The 19,452-nt window shown below is 47.9% G+C and overlaps 1 protein-coding gene across 10 annotated transcripts in view; it reads right to left on the reverse strand.

Moving 5' to 3' along the window:
* Positions 1–19,452, reverse strand: part of FAM193A (family with sequence similarity 193 member A) — a 167,839-nt gene that overhangs the window by 61,108 nt on the left and 87,279 nt on the right. For 7 of the 10 annotated variants that reach the window (XR_006711625.1, XR_006711626.1, XR_006711623.1 and 4 more), the window contains exons 3-5: positions 9,901–10,058; positions 9,271–9,438; positions 5,828–6,062 (exon numbers count right to left, since the gene is read on the reverse strand). Coding sequence is in view for 6 of the 10 variants with exons in the window: in XM_045474779.1 (XP_045330735.1) it covers positions 5,828–6,062; positions 9,271–9,438; positions 9,901–10,058 (561 nt within the window). In the remaining 4 variants the exon portion in view is untranslated. Of the gene's footprint in view, positions 1–5,827; positions 6,063–9,270; positions 9,439–9,900; positions 10,059–10,187; positions 10,332–19,452 lie in introns of those variants that run through there. The other 3 variants (XM_045474783.1, XM_045474780.1, XM_045474782.1) reach the window with 2 other exon arrangements.

The following is a 19,452-nucleotide window of genomic DNA, read 5'->3' on the forward strand; positions in this document are numbered from 1 at the left end:
CTCTGGGCACTGCTCAGCAAGATGCAGCCAACAGTCCATGAGACGAAGTACTCACAGTGAGCACCTTCAGTGGTCTGTTCCACAAGTTAGCCAAAGTGAATCAAAGTGATCACACCTGCAGATGTCAGTAAACGTCCACCCAAGAACACTCCATGTTTTGCCCCCTGATAACGGGCTGGCACGGGGGCTGAGAGACTGAATTAAAACCATCGTTTCCTGTTCCCGAGCACAAACACCAGTGAGACAGTGCTCAGCGCACAACAGTGGCACCACCGCACTGCAGATGTGTGTGTCCGCTCCACCACCTACAGTGCTCTCCTCATACCCTACAGAGAGAAAGCTGGTCAAGGAACCCGCGATGCTTGCAGAGAACCCCAAGCCCCCAGTGTCGTCCATGTTTCCAGAGCTTGCTCTCACTCCCGCAGGTGTGCTTTTTCAACACCTGTATTCAATCCAGGAACACTGGCCCAGGAACCAATAAACGCAGCCCCATTTCTGGAATGAGAAACTGTTACCCCAAAAATGTACTAAGGACGTGGCCACAGAGAACATGTCGAACATGCCACGTGTCACGGACCTCAGCAGAGACTACTCTCTGCAGGTGCTGTGCCAGGTACAGGAACACAAAGACCAGAACCGTAGGTCCCTGCTCCCCAGGAGTCACCAGGGGACAGAGTAGTAGGCAGTGATCCGATTCACAATTCGTCTCCACAACAGAGAACGTGTAGGAGCTAAGGCAGCAGCCAGAGCAGTCCCTCGGCCAGCTGAGGGGGGCTCCGGGGAAGATGTGCACTCACAGCTACAGAGGGGGCGGGTGGAGGGGGGAGCAGCGCCTGTGTGTGAGTGTGGCCGGGACTCGGTGCTGCCTGAGTCAGAGGCGCCGAGAACAAGCTCGCCAATGACTCAGGCTCGGGCTTTTATATCCAGGCTAGTTTTACTTTTCACATTCAACTGCAAGAAGGTTTTGGGATTTGGAAGAAGAAAGAGAAGATATTTAGAATCAAGTTCTGTAACAGACCTTGAGAAATACCAGGATAGTCAAGATTCTTCTGTCCTTGTGGATAGAAATTCAGATTTCATGATTACTGCAGTCTAGCAAGGCATTTCTTAGTGGGAAGCATAACTTTAGTCCTAATTTTATTTTAATATTTAAAATAAACTTTTTCCATCGGGCTCTGTGCTAACAGCTCAGAGCCCGGACCCTGCTTCAGATTCTGTCTCCCTCTCTCTCTCTGCTCCTCCCCTGCTCATGCTCTCTCAAAAATAAACATGTAAAAAATTTTTTAAATAATAAATAAAATAAAAATAAAGGTAAAAATAAAAAAAAAATAATAAAATAAAATAAAATAAAATAAAATAAAAATAAAATAAAATAAAATAAAATTTATAAAATAAAATAAAATAAAATACATTTTGTTAAATGTGACCCTATCGGGGTACCTGGGCGGCTCAGTCATTTGAGCATCTGACTCTTGATTTCAGCTCAGGTCACAATTCCAGAGTCATAAGATCAAGCCCCTTGTTGGGCTCTACACTGGGTGTGTAACCTGCTTAGGATTCTCTCTCTCTGTTCCTCCCTCAGCCCCTCTGCCCCACTCATGCACTCTCTCTCTCTAAAGATAAAATAAAGTAAAATTTAATTTAATTTAATTAAAAAAAATAAACTATGACCCCATCATCCTCTGATTCTCCAGAGCAGTGTGGAATAAACCCACAAGTACATTTCCCATGAAAGTCATGTTTTTAAAAATTCTTTCTATGCCTAGATGTATGCCATGGGTTCTGCAGAATCAGAAAAACAGGAGATGTTTCCAAGAGAAGCCAGTCGAGTTAGCAGAGAACTTAGCAGGCAGGGTTTGCACAGCAAGCCAATTTGCTGCTTTAAGGAAAATAATTGACCGATTTGTGACCAATCAAAAATCAGAACTTTGGAAAAAAATCAAGCTTTCAAGCAAAAATCAGAACTTTGGAAAATTGCCACTGTGGCCTTGAAGCTTCTCCATTCTGATAAGGATCCGTGGTGACAGTAACAAAGGTCACTTTTTATACTGAATATCATCAGGAAGATGTGCACTAAATTATTCAGTGAACCAGTATTTTCCAAATAACCAATGTATGATGCTAGAAACCCATGCATGGGCACATCCACTCAAAGTGTGGGCTACAATAATGGTTCTGATGTTAACAATACAGTCAGCTCAAGGGTTTCAGAGTCTACACTGCAACTAACCATTAACAGGCTCTGGGGGCATCTGCGTGGCTCAGTCAGTTAAACGTCTGACTTCGGCTCTGGTCACAATCTTGCGGTTTGTAAGTTTGAGCCCGAGGTGGGTTCACTGCTGGCAGCGTGGAGCCTGCTCCAGATCCTCTGTCCCCCTCTCTATCCCGCTCTCGCTTGTGCACGTGCTCTCGCTCTCTCTCTCTCCCAAAGATAAACATTTAAGAAGCACTAAGGCACTGTTGTACTCTCCAAGAAAAATGGCTGAAAAGGCTACTAAAATACTCCTCCGTTTTCCAAATACACATCTGTGTGAGGCAGGATTTTCATCAATAACTTCAGCCAAAGCAACCTATGACAACAGCATGAGCGGAGAAGCAACTAGAAGAATCCGTGTCCTCTGTTTGAGCCAGAAACTATGGAGATTTGCAAAAATGTAAATGACGCCCCTCTTCTTACTAAATATGCTTCAGAAAATAGTTCTTTTGGGGGCGCCTGGGTGGCTGAGTCAGTTAAGTGTCCGACTTCGGCTCAGGTAGTGATCTCGCGGTTCGTGAGTTCCAGCCCCTCATCAGGCTCTGTGTTGACAGCTTGGAGCCTGAAGCCTGCTTCGGATTCTGTGTCTCCCTTTCTCTCTGCCCCTCTTCCGTTCATGCTCTGTCTCTCTCAAAAATAAACATTAAAAGGAAAGAAAGAAAGAAAGAAAGAAAGAAAGAAAGAAAGAAAGAAAGAAAGAAAGAAAGAAAGAAAGAAAGAAAGAAAATCGTTTTTATTTTAAAATATGTGCTATTTATGTTATGTAATGGGGCTCATCTCAAAAGTGATTTAATAGTTTTAAATTTGTTTTAATTTCAATACAGCAAACAGCAAATATTAACAGATAAAATATACAAAGACAGAAAAGCCCTTTGGAGTCCTCAGTTTTTAAGTTTAAAGGGCCCCAAGTCTAAAAATGTTGAGAACTGCTGCCTTCAGACACTAACTTTAACTCAATCGTAACTCAGCTGTGTCAATTTCTTATCCTGCAAAGATCACCGGCTGGGCCTGGAAGGATATTGTTACAACTGTGTGAACCTTGCTGGATCCTGATTTGAACGCTCCAACCATAAAAGAGGTTCTGGAGGTAATTGAGAATTTTTATATAGACTGGGTGTGAGTCAGTGATAAGAAGTCATAGTCAGCTTTTGTGACACGACAAGGTTACTGTGGTTACCTGGGATAACGCCAAGACCACTACGTGCACGTTGCTGGATTTACTGACATGACAGCCTCCATCACCATAAAGTGACCTGTGGGCTTGGGAGTTGCGATACCCCACCGACAGCACTTGTTGAGACCACAGGCCGAGGAGGCAGTTGGTTCACAGTTACACACTTTTGGGGGAGGCTGTACTTCACCTCTGCCCACCCCAAGATCACAACAGGCATACGCCCTTGCCGTCCCTCCAGTCTGAGGGCCTCTCCTTCGCTCTCACAGGGAGGTGGTGGCCATTTGCAGGCCCAGCACTGCGTGCCGATGCCACCCGGGGTTGGACCTAGGCTGTACATCCTGTCTTCCAGGATTATAAATCCTTGGAGTGAATGGTGGCTTTGGGGCACACAAGTTACTCAGAATTCCAGCTGCCGATGTGTTTTTCACCCCGAAGGCTTCTTGCCTCTCATGCCACCTCAGCAATGTGTTGTAAAAGCTCATATCTTGTTTTAGTTTCTGTCATCCAGTAATTCAGTTGTTTCCCTTGAAGGAAGGAAGCGTTCAAGGTATCTCGTCTGCTGTACCACTGGAAACCAAAGAGAGTATCTCCATGTGCAACCAAAGTGACATAAATCACCGACCAAACAACTACATTTTGTTCTTCGCGCTTACGAATTTTTTTCCAAACCACAAGAAAATTATTTCTATGTAAATTTCTAGGAATTTGCTCCAAGAAGCAGGGTCCAAATCAATCTGTTTGGTTCCAGAGCCATATTCCACTCTAACTGCCTGAGGAGGGCCTGGACTTAAAGCACCAGCTGGGGCACTGCGGTAGCACTCTTCACTGCTACGCATGAAGTTCAGACAGCCAGGAGACACTCTTAACTTCGGCTGTCTCCTCTCACAGCAGACTCAGGAAGGTCTCAAGGTTGTGGTCACAGAGGAGATGGCACTAGATGTGAACTTCTGACTTACTTTCAGTAAGTCGAGGCAGAAGAGGAAGAGTTGCATGAGACGCGCCAGGAAGGAGTGAGGTGTCAGAGGCGAGCCTGGCCCCGCTCGGGGGCGCTGGCATCCAGTTGCAGAATCGCATCTTGAAGCAGAGACTCTGCCCCTCCCACTCAGCAGTCCTTTTCTCACAACACAAGCTCTCCTCGAAGATGCAGGGAGTCACTTACAGGAATGGCAAGGTCTACCACAGGAATGCTTGAGGAAGTCCGTGAACCCCCTGAAATTACTTGCCAAATTGCGTGCCTGTAAATTTCTCTAGCAGGAAGCTCTATCAACTTTAGAGTCACGTAAAGACCATTACATTTAAAACTTTAGGGATTACTGATTACTATACTTGTTTCGAAATGTAGTTTTACCCATGAGAAAGTACTCAAAACTAGCCCAATGAAGTATCATTTAAATTTTCTCCTAATGTTTATTATTTTGAGAGAGAGAGAGAGAGAGAGCATGAGCAGGGGAGGGACAGAGAGAGAGGGAGACACAGAATCCGAAACAGGCTCCAGGCTCTGAGCTGTCAGCACAGAGCCCGACGCGGAGCTGGAACTCACGAACCATGAGATCGTGACCTGAGCCGAAGTCGGATGCTTAACTGACTGCGCCACCCAGGCGCCCCTGAAGTATCATTTAATAATAAAATTTAGGTGATGAGCAACAGCTCCACAGACTGTCAGCAAATTGCTATTTCTGTAACAGTCCAGAAAGCATGAATGGCTGGTCTCTTGGGTACCATGGTCTCCTTCCAACTGGCAGCTGCACTGACTGCCAGGGCATCTCCAGCTTGGCTGGTTTCCAGTAACTGTACTTCCACTATGTGCCTCTTTCTACCCACCTGTGCTAACTTACCTTTGTGAAGTGGTCAGAAAGGACACTCCTTTGTTAGCACTACCAGACAGGGATGCGGGGGGGGGGGGGGGGGGGTGTTCTCACTTGTTTCTGTGAACCCATCCTTAACCCAGGGTTGGACTGGGCAATCGATGACCGAAAGCCACAGGGCTGTCAGCAAGTGCCCTCTACAGGACTCATGCTCTGCGTGCGCACACTGACAGCAGAGTTAACAACTCAAGACAGAAGCCATCTCTCTTTCTTTTCCCTGTTGATGCACACACACTGGTCCTAACCTCATATGGTCCCCACCGCTCCCTCCCTAGGCCTCAAGGCCTCCAAAGAGCATTCCTATGATGTGTCGCCCAGATATCAATTCACACAACACTTTTATCCCACGGCAAAGTCCAGAGAGAAGAGAAAAGGGAGAGGAATCAGGTTCTCTCCTACATGCCTGAACACCGCCAAGCAGGAGCCCGTGACGGTGCACGCGATCAACACACAAGCCTCACAGCTTCACACGACCACAGCCCTTCTCCACAGCTCTCCCCAGCAGAACCAGAGAAAGGCAGCTTTCCCTCTTACCAGCGTGCCAAGGAAGGTGCTGATTGTGCGTGCCGCCTGGCAGAGGGCACCGTACTCTTCGAGAAGGAGGGAGATGAACTGGTGTGCCTGTGGAGGGCCCTGCAGGGCAGACGGGGCTTTCACTTTGGACGCAGCCGACAGCTGCCGGAGGAGTCGGACCTTCATCTCCAGCACATACTCTCTGGCCTGTTGTTCCAACCGCTGGTACAGCTGGTAAGGGTCCCTCTCACAGAGCCTGCGCAGAGAAGAGAGAGTCACCACTCACCCGTATCCCGTCCACACAAGGCCCTCCTTGGAACTGTTCTACCAGCAACGTCCCGGAGCCTTTGCACAGGCACCCGCCCGACGACAGAAACAGCAGCCATCTTCTCAACCACCTGTGAGAGGGGCCATCACCCTACTCAACAGAGAGGAACCCAGGCACAGAAAGCATCGAGAACTCCAAAGTCACCAGCTAATGGACCAAAAAAACCCCAGTATTTACTCAGAGCTTACCCTGCACTAGCACTGGCTCGCACATGTACTGACTCAGCTGATCACTGAGTTCATCCCTCAGCCAAACACAGAAGTCCACACTGGCTGGGTAAAAGGCTGGAACTCACAGAACCAGCAGGTGGCAGTGCTTCTACACGGGCACCGCAGCAGCTGTCTTGGGAGGGATGTGCTTTCTCAACCACAAGACTATCTAAAAACACAGGAGGCTGAAGACAATTAATTTTCAATGCCCGTATGTTAGGTGAAAAGCGACGGTCCCAGCAGAAGTGATACCTGGCTTGGAGGACTAATGCAGACTATTCTGTCCTTTCTATGAATTCGGTATACAGCCCAAATGGGCTTATTATTTTTATAATCAGAGGACACTGTCGAAACAATACATCCCTTTTTAAATTATCCCACCAAAAAACCCAAAGAAGCGTATAAAATCAAATCTCTAAAATGAGGAGCAGGGAAAAAATTAATAAGGGCCTTTCCACTGGGCCACAATAGCAGTTAACATTTTTATGAACTTCTTTCCTAACTTGTAGATAATCTACTTGTAAAGTGGCCGTTCCTCTTAAGGATGAGCTTCTGAGGAGCCTGCAGACAGAAACCCAGGATCACTGGGGTGACGACAGTATCTGTCTGTGACCCGCCACCAGGAGGAAGCACTCTGAGGCCAGTGCTTCATTAGACACAAGTTGTAAAACATATTAGGCCACAGTTCCTGGACTTTACATAATGGATCCTTTCACCTTCCGGGGGAAGAATGTAGTAAGTTGCCATCTATTTCAGTTTTAAATTAGCGCACCCCCTGAGTTGCAAAGACAAGAACCAAGTGAAACCCAGCAATGAAACATGGGAAGCCTTACACACAATGTGGCTAGAGAAACAATAAAAACTGATGGGACTCCCACTGAGGCCAGTATGTTTCAGACAGACACTTTCTTAATTTCCAGGACAACAACTGTCCTGTGAAACGGAATGCATTTCGTGTGTTAAATGGACACCACAGAAGACTCAAACGACAGAGGAACCATCAAACTTACAGGGAGACTGGATGCCTCTTAACATGGAGAACTGTACATCTGTTTTACTTTCTGTCTCTGTCCCTCTCTGTATTCTACAAATTTAATGAAATGGCCATGGGGTACTTCTGCAAGCAGATTTTTTAAAAGCCGTATGACCAAGAGGCAGGAATACGCTGAAGATGCGGGCAGCTCATTCATACATACAGTCAACAAGCACGGGCGCGCCTGTGTGCTGAAGGTTATTCTAACCCGTCAAACCGCAGCAGTGAGGAAGCCAAGTAAAGAAACTCTCCGCCCACGTGACGCTTATGGCACGTGCACATATATGTAGGTTATTCTAGGTAACGGCAGTAACGTAATAAGAAAGAAGGCAAGGGGAGGAATAGTGATGGCAGGGAGGCACCTCAGACCTTAGGGTGGCCTCTTTGAGGTTACTCCGAAAAGTAATGTGAACAACTGAAGGGAGGAAAAACCACCCCGAGGACGCAAGAACAAGGCAGGCAGAAGAGCAAATGCAAAGGTCCTGGAGCAGGAGCAGGAGCGAGTGTGGCCAGGAGAGGAATGACGGGAGCCAGCACAGCTGGAATGCAGTGACTAACAGTATGAGAGTGGCGCAGAGCAGGACCATGCAGGACGCTGGGGGCCACGGAAAGGAGGAAAGGGCTATCGTCACCAGCTGTACAGGCATCACACACATCCCTCTCCTGATGTGTGTCGGCACATAAACAACAAAAACAGCAGCGTTCCTGGACGCAAGGACTAGGGGAAATACGGTTATCCGATATATACACTTCTAGATGGGGGCGTGAGATTCCCACATAACAGTATTATTTCACTCTTAGAGCAACACTGTTTCCCAAACCTTCACAATTCACAGTATTACCTCTGTAATTTCCACGGTAACATCTCTCACCACACTGTACCTGCTGGGCATTCTCCTTCAACTGCCTCGTTTGACTTTAGCCACTTCCTAAGCATTCACAGCGTATGAAGTCATGGGCCTGAGGTGCAGGTTATGTTTTTTCCTCATACTCACTTGGCAACCTAACTTCCAAAACAGGCACATACCACCCAGAACCGCCTCCTGGAACACAGGCCAAGCGCTAAACACACGGGCCGGATTCAACCACTAGTCAGTAGAACCCACGGCCAATCACTCTTCCAGTCTCCACAGATAAACCGTACTCTACAGCAAACAAGGGTTTCTAAGACCCCCAAAGGTGTTGCACTCAAAATGTGAGAAAAAGAAAAAAGGAGAATCGATCCATGAAATGTCCAGCTCAAATTTATTCCTCTTATTCGGAACATGTCAAAAAAGAGGAAAAAGATGCTACAAGCTGTAAGGAAGAACAAAAATTATGCCCACCTCAAGTTCTGTAGTGTCAGTGGGCACAGAGTGCTGCTGAACAACAGACGCCATGTGGTGAGCCACTCTTGTCTGAGAATCACCCACACGTCCAGGCCTGGCTACAGCAGGCCCTCTACTCACGCTTACACGCGTTCTCAAGCTGCCTGGCCTCACGCAAGCTTCTTCTCACCTTGACAGTGGGACAACTGCCTGTCCTGTCCTCCTTGGGTTAACTACATGCAAGAGTGCCTCCTGAGGAAGTGCTTAGATCACCCCCGGCACAGAAAGTACTCAAAAAGCAGTGTCACGGTCTGTCTCAGCGCTAAGAAATGAAAGAAACATGTCAACTCATTTTTCTTTTTTTATTATACAGACAAGAGGTATTTCACCAGAATTAGAATTGGAAACTTTACCCAGCAGGTGTGCTTTTCGGCAGTCTGTCTGCTGAAGACTGGCAGTGCCCCCGGGGCCAAGCAGGCACCACCGAGCTCACTAGGTTCTCCCCCCCGCCCCCCCACAAGCAGAGAGGAGGCTTCCCCCGCAACAAACAGGTGAGGGAGGGACATGGCACAGGGGGCAACGTGTACCTATCCACGAGCTCCTTCACCCCCTCCTTGTCCGGCACCAGACTCTGGTCTTGGTCGTCAGCCAGCGGAGTCCCTGCCTGGCGGTAAATGCAGCGGACCATGTAGCGCACTTCTGACCAGTAGTTCTGCAGCTGCTGGGGCTCCCGGTCTGTGTCTGCCGAAATCTCTCTGTTAGAGGGCACAAGAGCAAGGAGGTCAGGGTTAGCGCAGGGTCGGTGTCGCCCTTCACCCTCCAGACAGCCCAAGGGGAGGGGGGGGGGGCCACCCCGACTGCCGTGGCCCCAGGTGCCCACAGCTGCCGGTCGCCGGACCCTGGACCGCTGTCCCGGCGCCCCTCCTTGCACGACGCAAGCTAACGCACCTGGCATCCCGCATAGGGAACGCAGAGGCTCCCCAGGCAGCTCTCACTCCCCATGAAGCCCCCGCCCCGTCCCGCCCGCCGCGCGGGCCGCTGTGGCTGCGGTCCCGAGCCCCCCAAGCCCCGGCTTCTCTTCCCCTCTGCCCCGCAGCAGCCGCAGTGCCGGCCTGCCCAGCGTCCTGGGGCAGGGGGGCGGCTCTCGCGCTCCTCACCCCGCCTCGCCTCGCCTCGCCTCGCCCTCCCTCCCACCCCACCCCCGGGGGCACCCGTACCTGCGCTCGCTGCAGGCCTCGCAAGCACACGCGGCGTCCGTGGGAGCGGCGCCCAGCCCGGCCGAGGGCAGCGTCTGTGCGCCGAGGGCCAGCCTCCCGCCGCCCGCCTCCGGCTGCGAGCCGCTGAGAGGGGAGTGAAGAAGAAAGTCTTGGCCCTGCTTGAAAAAGAGAACAGGACAGACTACGTTCAAACGTTCACGGCACAAATTTGCGATCAACGCGTCAGAAAAAGGCCTTGTAGAAACAGATTTAAACCTAGACACTGACGAGATCCCCAACAGCCTCACCTGGGCAACTTTTCCTGACACCCAAGACCTTTGCAACTGACTGTTGCGCCTTCAGACAGTGCCACCTGATCCCGGGAAGGCCGTCCGAAAACGTCGCTCATTCTCCAGAGAAGAGCAGCTCCAGCCCCGCACGCGCGCCGGGCCGGCCCCCACCCGTGGGACGGCGCTCAGGGCGCAGCCGGTGGCCCCAGCCGGAAGCCCGCCGGAAGTAGCCGGAAGTGGCTGCGCCGCGTGTTCTGAGGGACGGGAGGCTGGAGAAGCGAGCGTTCTGGGCAGAGGCGGCGGGATGAAGCGGGCTCCGACCTCCGTGACTGGACACCCAACGGCCACTCCAGGGGACAGAAATGCGACCTTTACCCCCTCCCCGGGCCCTCTCCGGTCTTGGGACGTGACCCCAACACCCACCCAGCTGGCACCCTGTCCCTCGATGACGGGACCTGAGAAGGACTCTGGTACAATGTGGGAAGTGGGCTCCTGTCTGAGAGCGGATGACCCCTGCCCCCCCCACCCCCCGCAAGAAAGGGCACCAACAGGGCAGCCGACCCCACGGCCATCGCCCGCACAGCTGAGGAGAAGGGCAGAGCCGCGGGAAGGGCGCTGAAGGGAGTGCGCACGCGCGAACACCGGGCCGCAAGCCCTCCCTCGCGGGCTGTGGCGTCTGCGGGCAGACCCGTGGGGCACCTCCTGGGCTGGCTACCGGGGGGAGCACAGAACGCCGGGCCTATCGTGCGGCCCCTGGAGTCCGGGCACCCGGCGGGGCGCAGCAGGAGCCAGGGGCGGGCCAGCACTGAGGGTGGGGGCAAGCGGGACTGCGGGCTGTCTCACAGAGTCCGCGGCACACAGTCCCGTGCCAAGTCCCAACCGTGGCCTAGGGGGGGCGGCTGTCACCAAGGAGGACCACGGACAGCGCAGCAAAGGACAGAGGACCTGAAAATGAGGCCATTCTAATACCACAGCGACGGGAAAGGCCTGAAAAGGGTCCACAGGCCCGCAGGCGGTGCTGGCGGAAGCAGGCTGCCCCCCAAGGACAGCAGGTCCGTGCCCCTCGCGGAGGAGGTCTCCTCGCTCCTCCACCCCCATCGAACCCAACAGCAAGGCTGCCGTGCGACTCCAAGCCTCAGCGGATGCACGACCCGAGCCCAACCAGGCCACGCCCCGTCACCTGTGCCCGCCGACCGTGGCGGCTCCGCCCGTGCCCACGGCTCCTCTGCAAGTAGCAGCCAGGGTGGTGGCTAGAGCAAGAGAGACCCTGTCACCTCCCTGCACAGAACTTCCATACCAGCTAGGAACAGACTCTAACTATCTCAACACAGTCCTCTAGCCTTCCCAGGGCACACTGTTGCCCTCCTGTCACCGTACTTGTTCTCGGCCTGGAGCGCTAACCCCCTAGCCCTGTGAATGGCCTGGCGGACGGACAGAGTTCTAGAAGGCACACCTCAGCAGAGAAACGGGGGAGCCAGGGGTCAACCTTTAGCCTCTGGGCCCCAAATGCACCCTTGCCTCCGGGGTCTGTGTGGGAGCAGCCCCGGCAAACACGCCTCCCCAGCTGCTGGCGCCGAGCGGAGCCTTGCCGGCAGGGGGCGCCGGAGGGACACTGCGGAGGCAGGGGCTCTTCCCGCCAGCCCCTCGGAGAAGCGAGGTGGACTGAGCGGCGCCAGCTCCCCCTCGAGCCCACCTGACGCGCCCTGCAGCTCCTCAGCAGCTCCTCCGCTACCCGGAGAGCCTCTTCCCAGGGGGTCCTGCCTGGCGTCGTCTCCCTAAGCTGCGTGGTAGTGGCTGCCCCCTAGATGTGCCACTGCTGGATTCTTTTGCGTTCCCTTCCCAGATGTGGCTAGTTGATCTGTTACACTTGGCTCTCCACGCAAAAGTGCCCCTGTTCAAACTACTGGTGTGGGTGCCCATCTCCTGACCTTGATCACCCCTGTTAATCTCTTATATCACAAACTGCTCTTTGAAATCCTGGTGTCTCCCTTGTTTTCCTGTTGTTGTCGCTGTGTTGTTTTTCACCTGTCTTCATCACTGGAAGCTCAGTTCCACAAGAGTGGGACCCTTTCCGTCCTGCTCACTGCTGTGCACTAGCACCTGACACACAGGACAGACTCCGAACAGCAGCCAAGAACCTGAAAAGTAACATTTCCTGGTGACAAGGGATGAAATGAGGCCTTTTAAAATAGCACATGCCCATACAGTAAATCCTTCAATGTGCCACCTTGTAGTGCTCATCTTACACAGATTTAACTTCTGTCCAAATCCAACACAGTTTAAGAGAATACAACAAAATCCAGCATTCAACAAGGTAAAATGCACAATGCCCAGCATCCAGTAACAAAACCAAGAAGAAAGAAAATATGACTCACAACCATGAGGGAAACCAATCAAGAGAAACAGAACCCAAAATAACGAAAATGATGCAACCAAGAGACAAGAATCTCAAACTGGTGATTATAAACTCTGTAAGTTTCAGAAAGTAGAGGAAAACAGAAAACACAAGGCCAGCAAGTGAAAATGTAAAAAATAAGCAAATGGAACTTCTAGAAATGAAAACATAAGCTGTCTTACAACAGAGTATCAATAAATCTGAAGTAATAATCCAAAATGAGGTACAGCAACAAGACTGAAAAAAAACAAACAAACGAAGCATTTCTAAAACAAAAGTCAAGATGTCTAACATGCAGGTAATGGCATCCCAGAATAAAAGGCTATATAAAGAAATAGCTGAAAATTTCCCACATTTGAGGAGACCATAAACTGGCATATCTTAAAAGCTCATCTAATCCCAAGCACAATTAACAGAAAGCAAACCACACCAAGGCACATCAGAGTGAAACTGCCAAAAAGCGACAATGGGGTGCAAATCGGAGAAGCAGGCAGAGGAAAACATCCCTTCTGCACACAGGAGCAAAGACAAGAATGGCAACATGCTTCCGACAGAAATAGGGAAGCCAGCAAAGAAATGACCAACAACCTAGCATTCTTAGCAAAAACAACTTTTTAAAATGAAGGCAAAGGGGCGCCTGGGTGGCGCAGTCGGTTAAGCGTCCGACTTCAGCCAGGTCACGATCTCGCGATCCGGGAGTTCGAGCCCCGCATCAGGCTCTGGGCTGATGACTCAGAGCCTGGAGCCTGTTTCCGATTCTGTGTCTCCCTCTCTCTCTGCCCCTCCCCCGTTCATGCTCTGTCTCTCTCTGTCCCAAAAAATAAATAAACATTGAAAAAAAAATTAAAAAAATAAAATAAAATAAAATGAAGGCAAAGGAAAAGTTTTCAAACAAACAGCAGTTCCCCGGCACTACAGGAAACGTTAAAGGCAGAAGAGCGCAGGTGAATGGCGTGAAGAACACCAAGCTTATAAAGGAGAGTAGAGGGAAAGGACAAGGACTTTTCTCGTTTATTAAGTCTTTTAAAAAGAGAATTAACTATTTAAAGCTAAAGCAATAAAAATGTACGGTAAACTCTATATTTGTATGAGAAAAGCAGATGACTATACAAACACTGGTGGAGCTCAGAGTACAACTTTTTAAGGCTCTTAACACTACATGTTAAGCATATAATATTCTTTGAAAGTAGAGGTTGAAAAGTTGAAGATACATATTGTGAACTCTGGAACCACTAAAAGTAATGAAACATAGCAAAACCAAAAGGCAACCAACGGAACAGGAGAAGATATTTGCAAACAACGTATCAGATAACAGGGTTAGTGTCCAAAATCTATAAAGAACTTATCAAACTCGACACCCAAAACCAAATAATCCAGTGAAGAAATGGGCAGACGACATGAATAGACACTTCTCCAAAGAAGGCATCCAGATAGCCAACCGACACATGAAAAAATGCTCAACATCACTCATCATCAGGGAACTACAAATCAAAACCACGATGAGATACCCCATCACACCTGTCAGAATGGCTAACATTAACAACTCAGGCAACAACAGATGTTGGCGAGGATGCAGAGAAAGAAGATCTCTTTTGCATTGTTGGCGGGAATGCAAGCTGGTGCAGCCACTCTGGAAAACAGTATGGAGGTTCCTCAAAAAACTAGAACTACCCTACGACCCAGCAATTGCTCTACTAGGCATTTATCCAAAGGATACAGGTGTGCTGTTTCAAAGGGGCACATGCACCCCAATGTTTATAGCAGCACCATCAACAATAGCCAAAGTATGGAAAGAGCCCAAATGTCCATCGATGGATGAATGGATAAAGATGTGGTATGTATGTGCGTGCGTGCGTGCGCGCGCGCGCGCACACACACACACACACTGGAGTATTACTCGGCAATCAAAAAGAATGAAATCTTGCTATCTGCAACTACGTGGATGGAACTGGAGGGTATTATGCTAAGCGAAATTAGTGAGAGAAAAAAAATATATGACTTCCCTCATATGAGGACTTTAAGATACAAAACAGATGAACATAAAAGAAGGGAAGCAAAAATAATATAAAAACAGGGAGGGTTGACAAACCATAAGAGACTCTTAAATATGGAGAACAAACAGAGGGTTACTGGAGGGGTTCTGGGAAGGGGGATGGGCTATATGGGGTAAGGGACATTAAGCAATCTACTCCTGAAATCAATGTTGCACTATGTGCTAACTAACTTGAATGTGAATTAAAAAAATAAACTAAATTAAAAATTTTTTAAAAAGAAAAAAAATGAAACAAAGTAATAGGTAATAAGCCAAGAGGAGGTAAAATAGAATCATAAAAAGTATTCAACTAATCGAAAAGAAAAGAAGGAACAGGAAGGAAAGAGTAGCAAACAACAGACAGGAAAAAATAGAAAAAAAAAATGGTAGATTTATATCCAAACATATTAATAATGATATGAAATAGAAATAGTTAAATTTTCCAACTGTTAGAAGATAGATTGGATTAAAAAACAAGATCCACCACGCTTTCTACAGCAGATTATAAAGACAAATTGGTTAAAAATTAAGGTTGGTAGACATACTGAATGCAAATACTAACCAAAAAAGGCTGGGTGGCTCCATGAGCCACCATACTAAAGCTGGCTTTAGTATGAGGAATGTCAGCAGCAATGAATGAAGGTTATGATGATGATGATGATGAAGACAAAATTAATAATAATAATAACAACATGACTGATTTAACAAGAAGCAGTAACAGTGGTAAATAAGCATGCCAATAACAGAGCTCAAAATACATGGAGCAGGAATTAAAAGGAGAAATGCGTAGGGGCACCTGGGTGGCTCCGCTGGTTAAGTTCCAGACTTCAGCTCAGGTCATGATTTCACAGCTCGTGGGTTTGAGCCCCACGTCGGGCTCTGTGCTGACAGCTCAGACAGAGCCTGGAACCTGCTTCAGATTCTGTGTCTCCCTCTCTCTCTGCCCCTCCCCAGCTCATGCTCTGTCTCTCTCTGCCTCAAAAATAAATAAAAACATTTTTAAAAATTAAAAAAAAAAAAAAAAAAGAAAAGAAAAAGAACAAAGCCAGAGAACCTCTACATAATTTCATGACTTACTCTAAAAAGCTTAAGGAATCAAGACTTTTAAGGTACTAACAAAAGGATGAGTAATATATGTAAAGTGGAAGACAGAGTCCAGAAGTAGACCCATACATTCAGTACCAACTGATTTTTTACAATGATGCCAAGATAATTTAACCAGGAAAAATAGTATTTTCAGCAAATAGTTCTGAAACAAATGGATATCGACATGAAAAAAGGATGAACCTCAACCTTACTTTACAAAAGATACAAAATTTCACTCAAAATAGATCACAGATCAGGGCGCCTGGGTGGCTCAGTCGGTTAAGCGTCCAACTTTTGCTCAGGTCATAATCTCACGATGCGTGGGTTTGAGCCCCACGTCGGGCTCTGTGCTGACAGCTCAAAGCGTGGAGCCTGTTTCAGATTCTGTGTCTCCCTCTCTCTCTGCCTCTCCCCCCACTCATGCACATGCTAGCTCACGTTCTCTCACTCTCTGTCAAAAATAAATAAACATTACAAAAAATAAACATTGTAAAAAATTTACAAAAGATACAAATTTCACTCAAAATGGATCCCAGATCGGGGCGCCGGGGTGGCTCAGTAGGTCAAGCGTCCGACTTCGGCTCAGGTCATGATCTCACGGTTCTTGGGTTCAAGCCCCGCATCGGGCTCTGGGCTGACAGCCTGAAGCCTGCTTCAGATTCTGTGTCTCCCTCTCTCTCTGCCCCTCCCCTGCTCATGCTCGCTCTCTCTCTCTCTCTCTCTCAAAAATAAGTAAACATTTAAAAAGAAAAAAGGAGGGGAGGGTGGGTGATGGGTATTGAGGAGGGCACCTTTTGGGATGAGCACTGGGTGTTGTATGGAAACCAATATGACAATAAACTTCATATATTGAAAAAAATAAAATAAAAAAATTAAATTAAATTAAAAAAAGGATCACAGATCAAATATATGGGCTCAAAACAGAAGTCATTTAGAAAAAAACCACAGGGCAAAAAAATCTTTATAACCTTGAGTAGCAAAGATTACTTACATAGAACACAAAAAACCCAAATCACTTAAAAATCAATAAACTGGGGGCTCCTGGCTCGGTCAGTTAAGCATCCAACTCTTGATTTCAGCTCAGGTCATGATCTCAAGGTCGTGGGATCAAGCCCCATGTTGGGCTCCATGCTGAGTGTACAGCCTGCTTGGGATTCTCTCTCTGCCCCTCCCTCGCTTGGATGTGCGCACGCCCACGTGTGTTCTCTCTCTCTCTCTCTCAAAATAAATTATTTTTAAAACATTGATAAACTGGACTTGATAGAAATTTAAAATTTTGCTTTTCAAAGAATAGTGTTATACAATGAGAAGGCAAGCCACACACTGGGAGGAAATATTTGAAAAATGTACCTGACGAAAGGCTTGTATTCAGAATATACTATAGAGATCTGTGACAATTCAATAATAATAAGACAAACAACCTAATTAAAAACAGGCAAAAGATTTGAAGAGCCACATCACCAAAGGGATACAGATGGAAAATAAGTACAAGAAAAGATGTTCATCAGGTCATTAAGAAAATACCAGTTAAGGGGCACCTGGGTGGCGCAGTCGGTTAAGCGTCTGACTTCAGCCAGGTCACGATCTCACGGTCCATGAGTTCGAGCCCCGCGTCGGGCTCTGGGCTGATGGCTCAGAGCCTGGAGCCTGTTTCTGATTCTGTGTCTCCCTCTCTCTCTGCCCCTCCCCCGTTCATGCTCTGTCTCTCTCTGTCCCAAAAATAAATAAAACGTTGAAAAAAAAAAAAAAGAAAATACCAGTTAAAACCCTGAGATGCACTATAAAGCCACTAGAATGGCCACAATTAAGGACTGTGAATGTATCCAGCCTTGGTGAGGACACAGATTAACAGGAACTCTCATACGTGGCTGGAAAACAGTACAAGCACTTTGAAAAATTCCAAGACAGATCCTTAAAATGTTAACTACACCTAGCAATTCCACTCCTAAGTATTTAACAAGGAGAAATGAACTATGTCCACACAAAGACTTGTATTCAAATGTTACCAGTGGCTGTACCGTTAATAGCAAACCCAAAAAACATAAATGTCCTTTTACTGGTGAATGGATAAGGAATGCTACTCAGAAATAAAAAAGAATTAACTATGGATACATAAAACAACGGAGAGGAGTTTCAAAATCATTACATTAAGCAAGAAAAGCCAAAGACCACCACCTGGACGACGTATCTGTGAGGCTCAGTTCTGTCTGCCCAATCTGACAGCTCTGAGTGGTAGTGACAACCTGTATCAGCAACCACTCTCATGATGTTCACCATGAAGGAACTTTATATGTCTGTATTAGGAACCAAGACCCAACAGGGCAAACATTCAAGATACAAACAAATATTAGCAAACTCTTGAATGGCTGGTTTAAATTGAGACTATAGGCGTTGGTAAGCACATAACTGCTGAAGAATCAGGCTCCTTAGTATAAAATGCAAGACTTATGTTTTAATGACATATTTGAGAACACAGACACAATTGCTAATGTCCAGAATCAATAGGAAGGCTTTAAAATAATCAACCTTCGGGGTACCTGGGTGACTCAGTCAGTTGAATATCCAGCTCTTGATTTCGGTTCACATCATAATCTCACAGTTCACAGGTTCAAGGCATGTATTAAGGCTCCCATGCTGACAGTGTAGAGCCTGCTTGGTATATTCTCTTCCTCCCTCCCTTCCTCTCTCTCTCTCCCCCTCCCCTGCTCGCTCATGCACTCTCTCCCAATAAATGAAAATAAAATAAAATAAACTTGTAAACAAAAAAACCAGTATTAATCTGCCAAGTAGTCTTCCTTGTGGCAGGATGCCTGAGCGTGACACAGACCTCTTCAAAGAAAACAATTTTGGGGGCACCTGGGTGTCTCAGTCCACCGAGTGTCCAACTTCAGCTCAAATCATGATCTCATGGTTTGTGGGTTTGAGCACCGCATCAGGCTCTGTGCTGACAGTTCAGAGCCTGGAACCTGCTTCAGATTCTCTGTCTCCCTCGCTCTCTGCCCCTACCCCACTCATGCACGCGCGCACGCTCACTCTCTCTCTCAAAAATAAACAGTAAAAAAAAAATTTTAATAAAAAATTTTTAAAAATATAAAAATAAAGAAACAGATGAATGATTAACTGAAACCAAATTGCTAAATTCAACACAGGCCTGGTTCTGACTACTAAGGAGCAGACTGGTTTTTTTTTTTTTTTTTTTTTCAACGTTTATTTATTTTTGGGACAGAGAGAGACAGAGCATGAACGGGGGAGGGGCAGAGAGAGAGGGAGACACAGAATCGGAAACAGGCTCCAGGCTCCGAGCCATCAGCCCAGAGCCTGACGCGGGGCTCGAACTCACGGACCGCGAGATCGTGACCTGGCTGAAGTCGGACGCTTAACCGACTGCGCCACCCAGGCGCCCCAGGAGCAGACTGTTTTGAGTTAGGCCTATATCCTCGCAGGTCTCTTTTTACAAAACACCTTGACCACCCCATCTCTCTGCCTGTCTGAATTTCTCCCGCACAGAGCAGGCCATACGTTCGTGGGTCTCTGCTTGGCCTCAGTGAAGAATGTTAAGCATTAAGATAACCTCTGTTCCTTCCTCAGTAGCCTTGACAAGCAGTGCACCCAGGCCCACCAGGCCACAGAAGTCAGGAACAAGGCCCTCCCATACACAGCAGGCCCTCCAAAGATCTGAACATGTCCTCCCCCATTATCAGAATACAAACAAAATATTGTGAACTCTACTGTGCAGGAAGAGTATTTGTAAATGTTCTGAGGTCCTAAAA

Source organism: Leopardus geoffroyi, chromosome B1 (assembly GCF_018350155.1).
Source record: "Leopardus geoffroyi isolate Oge1 chromosome B1, O.geoffroyi_Oge1_pat1.0, whole genome shotgun sequence".
Classification (NCBI taxonomy): Eukaryota; Metazoa; Chordata; class Mammalia; order Carnivora; family Felidae; genus Leopardus; species Leopardus geoffroyi.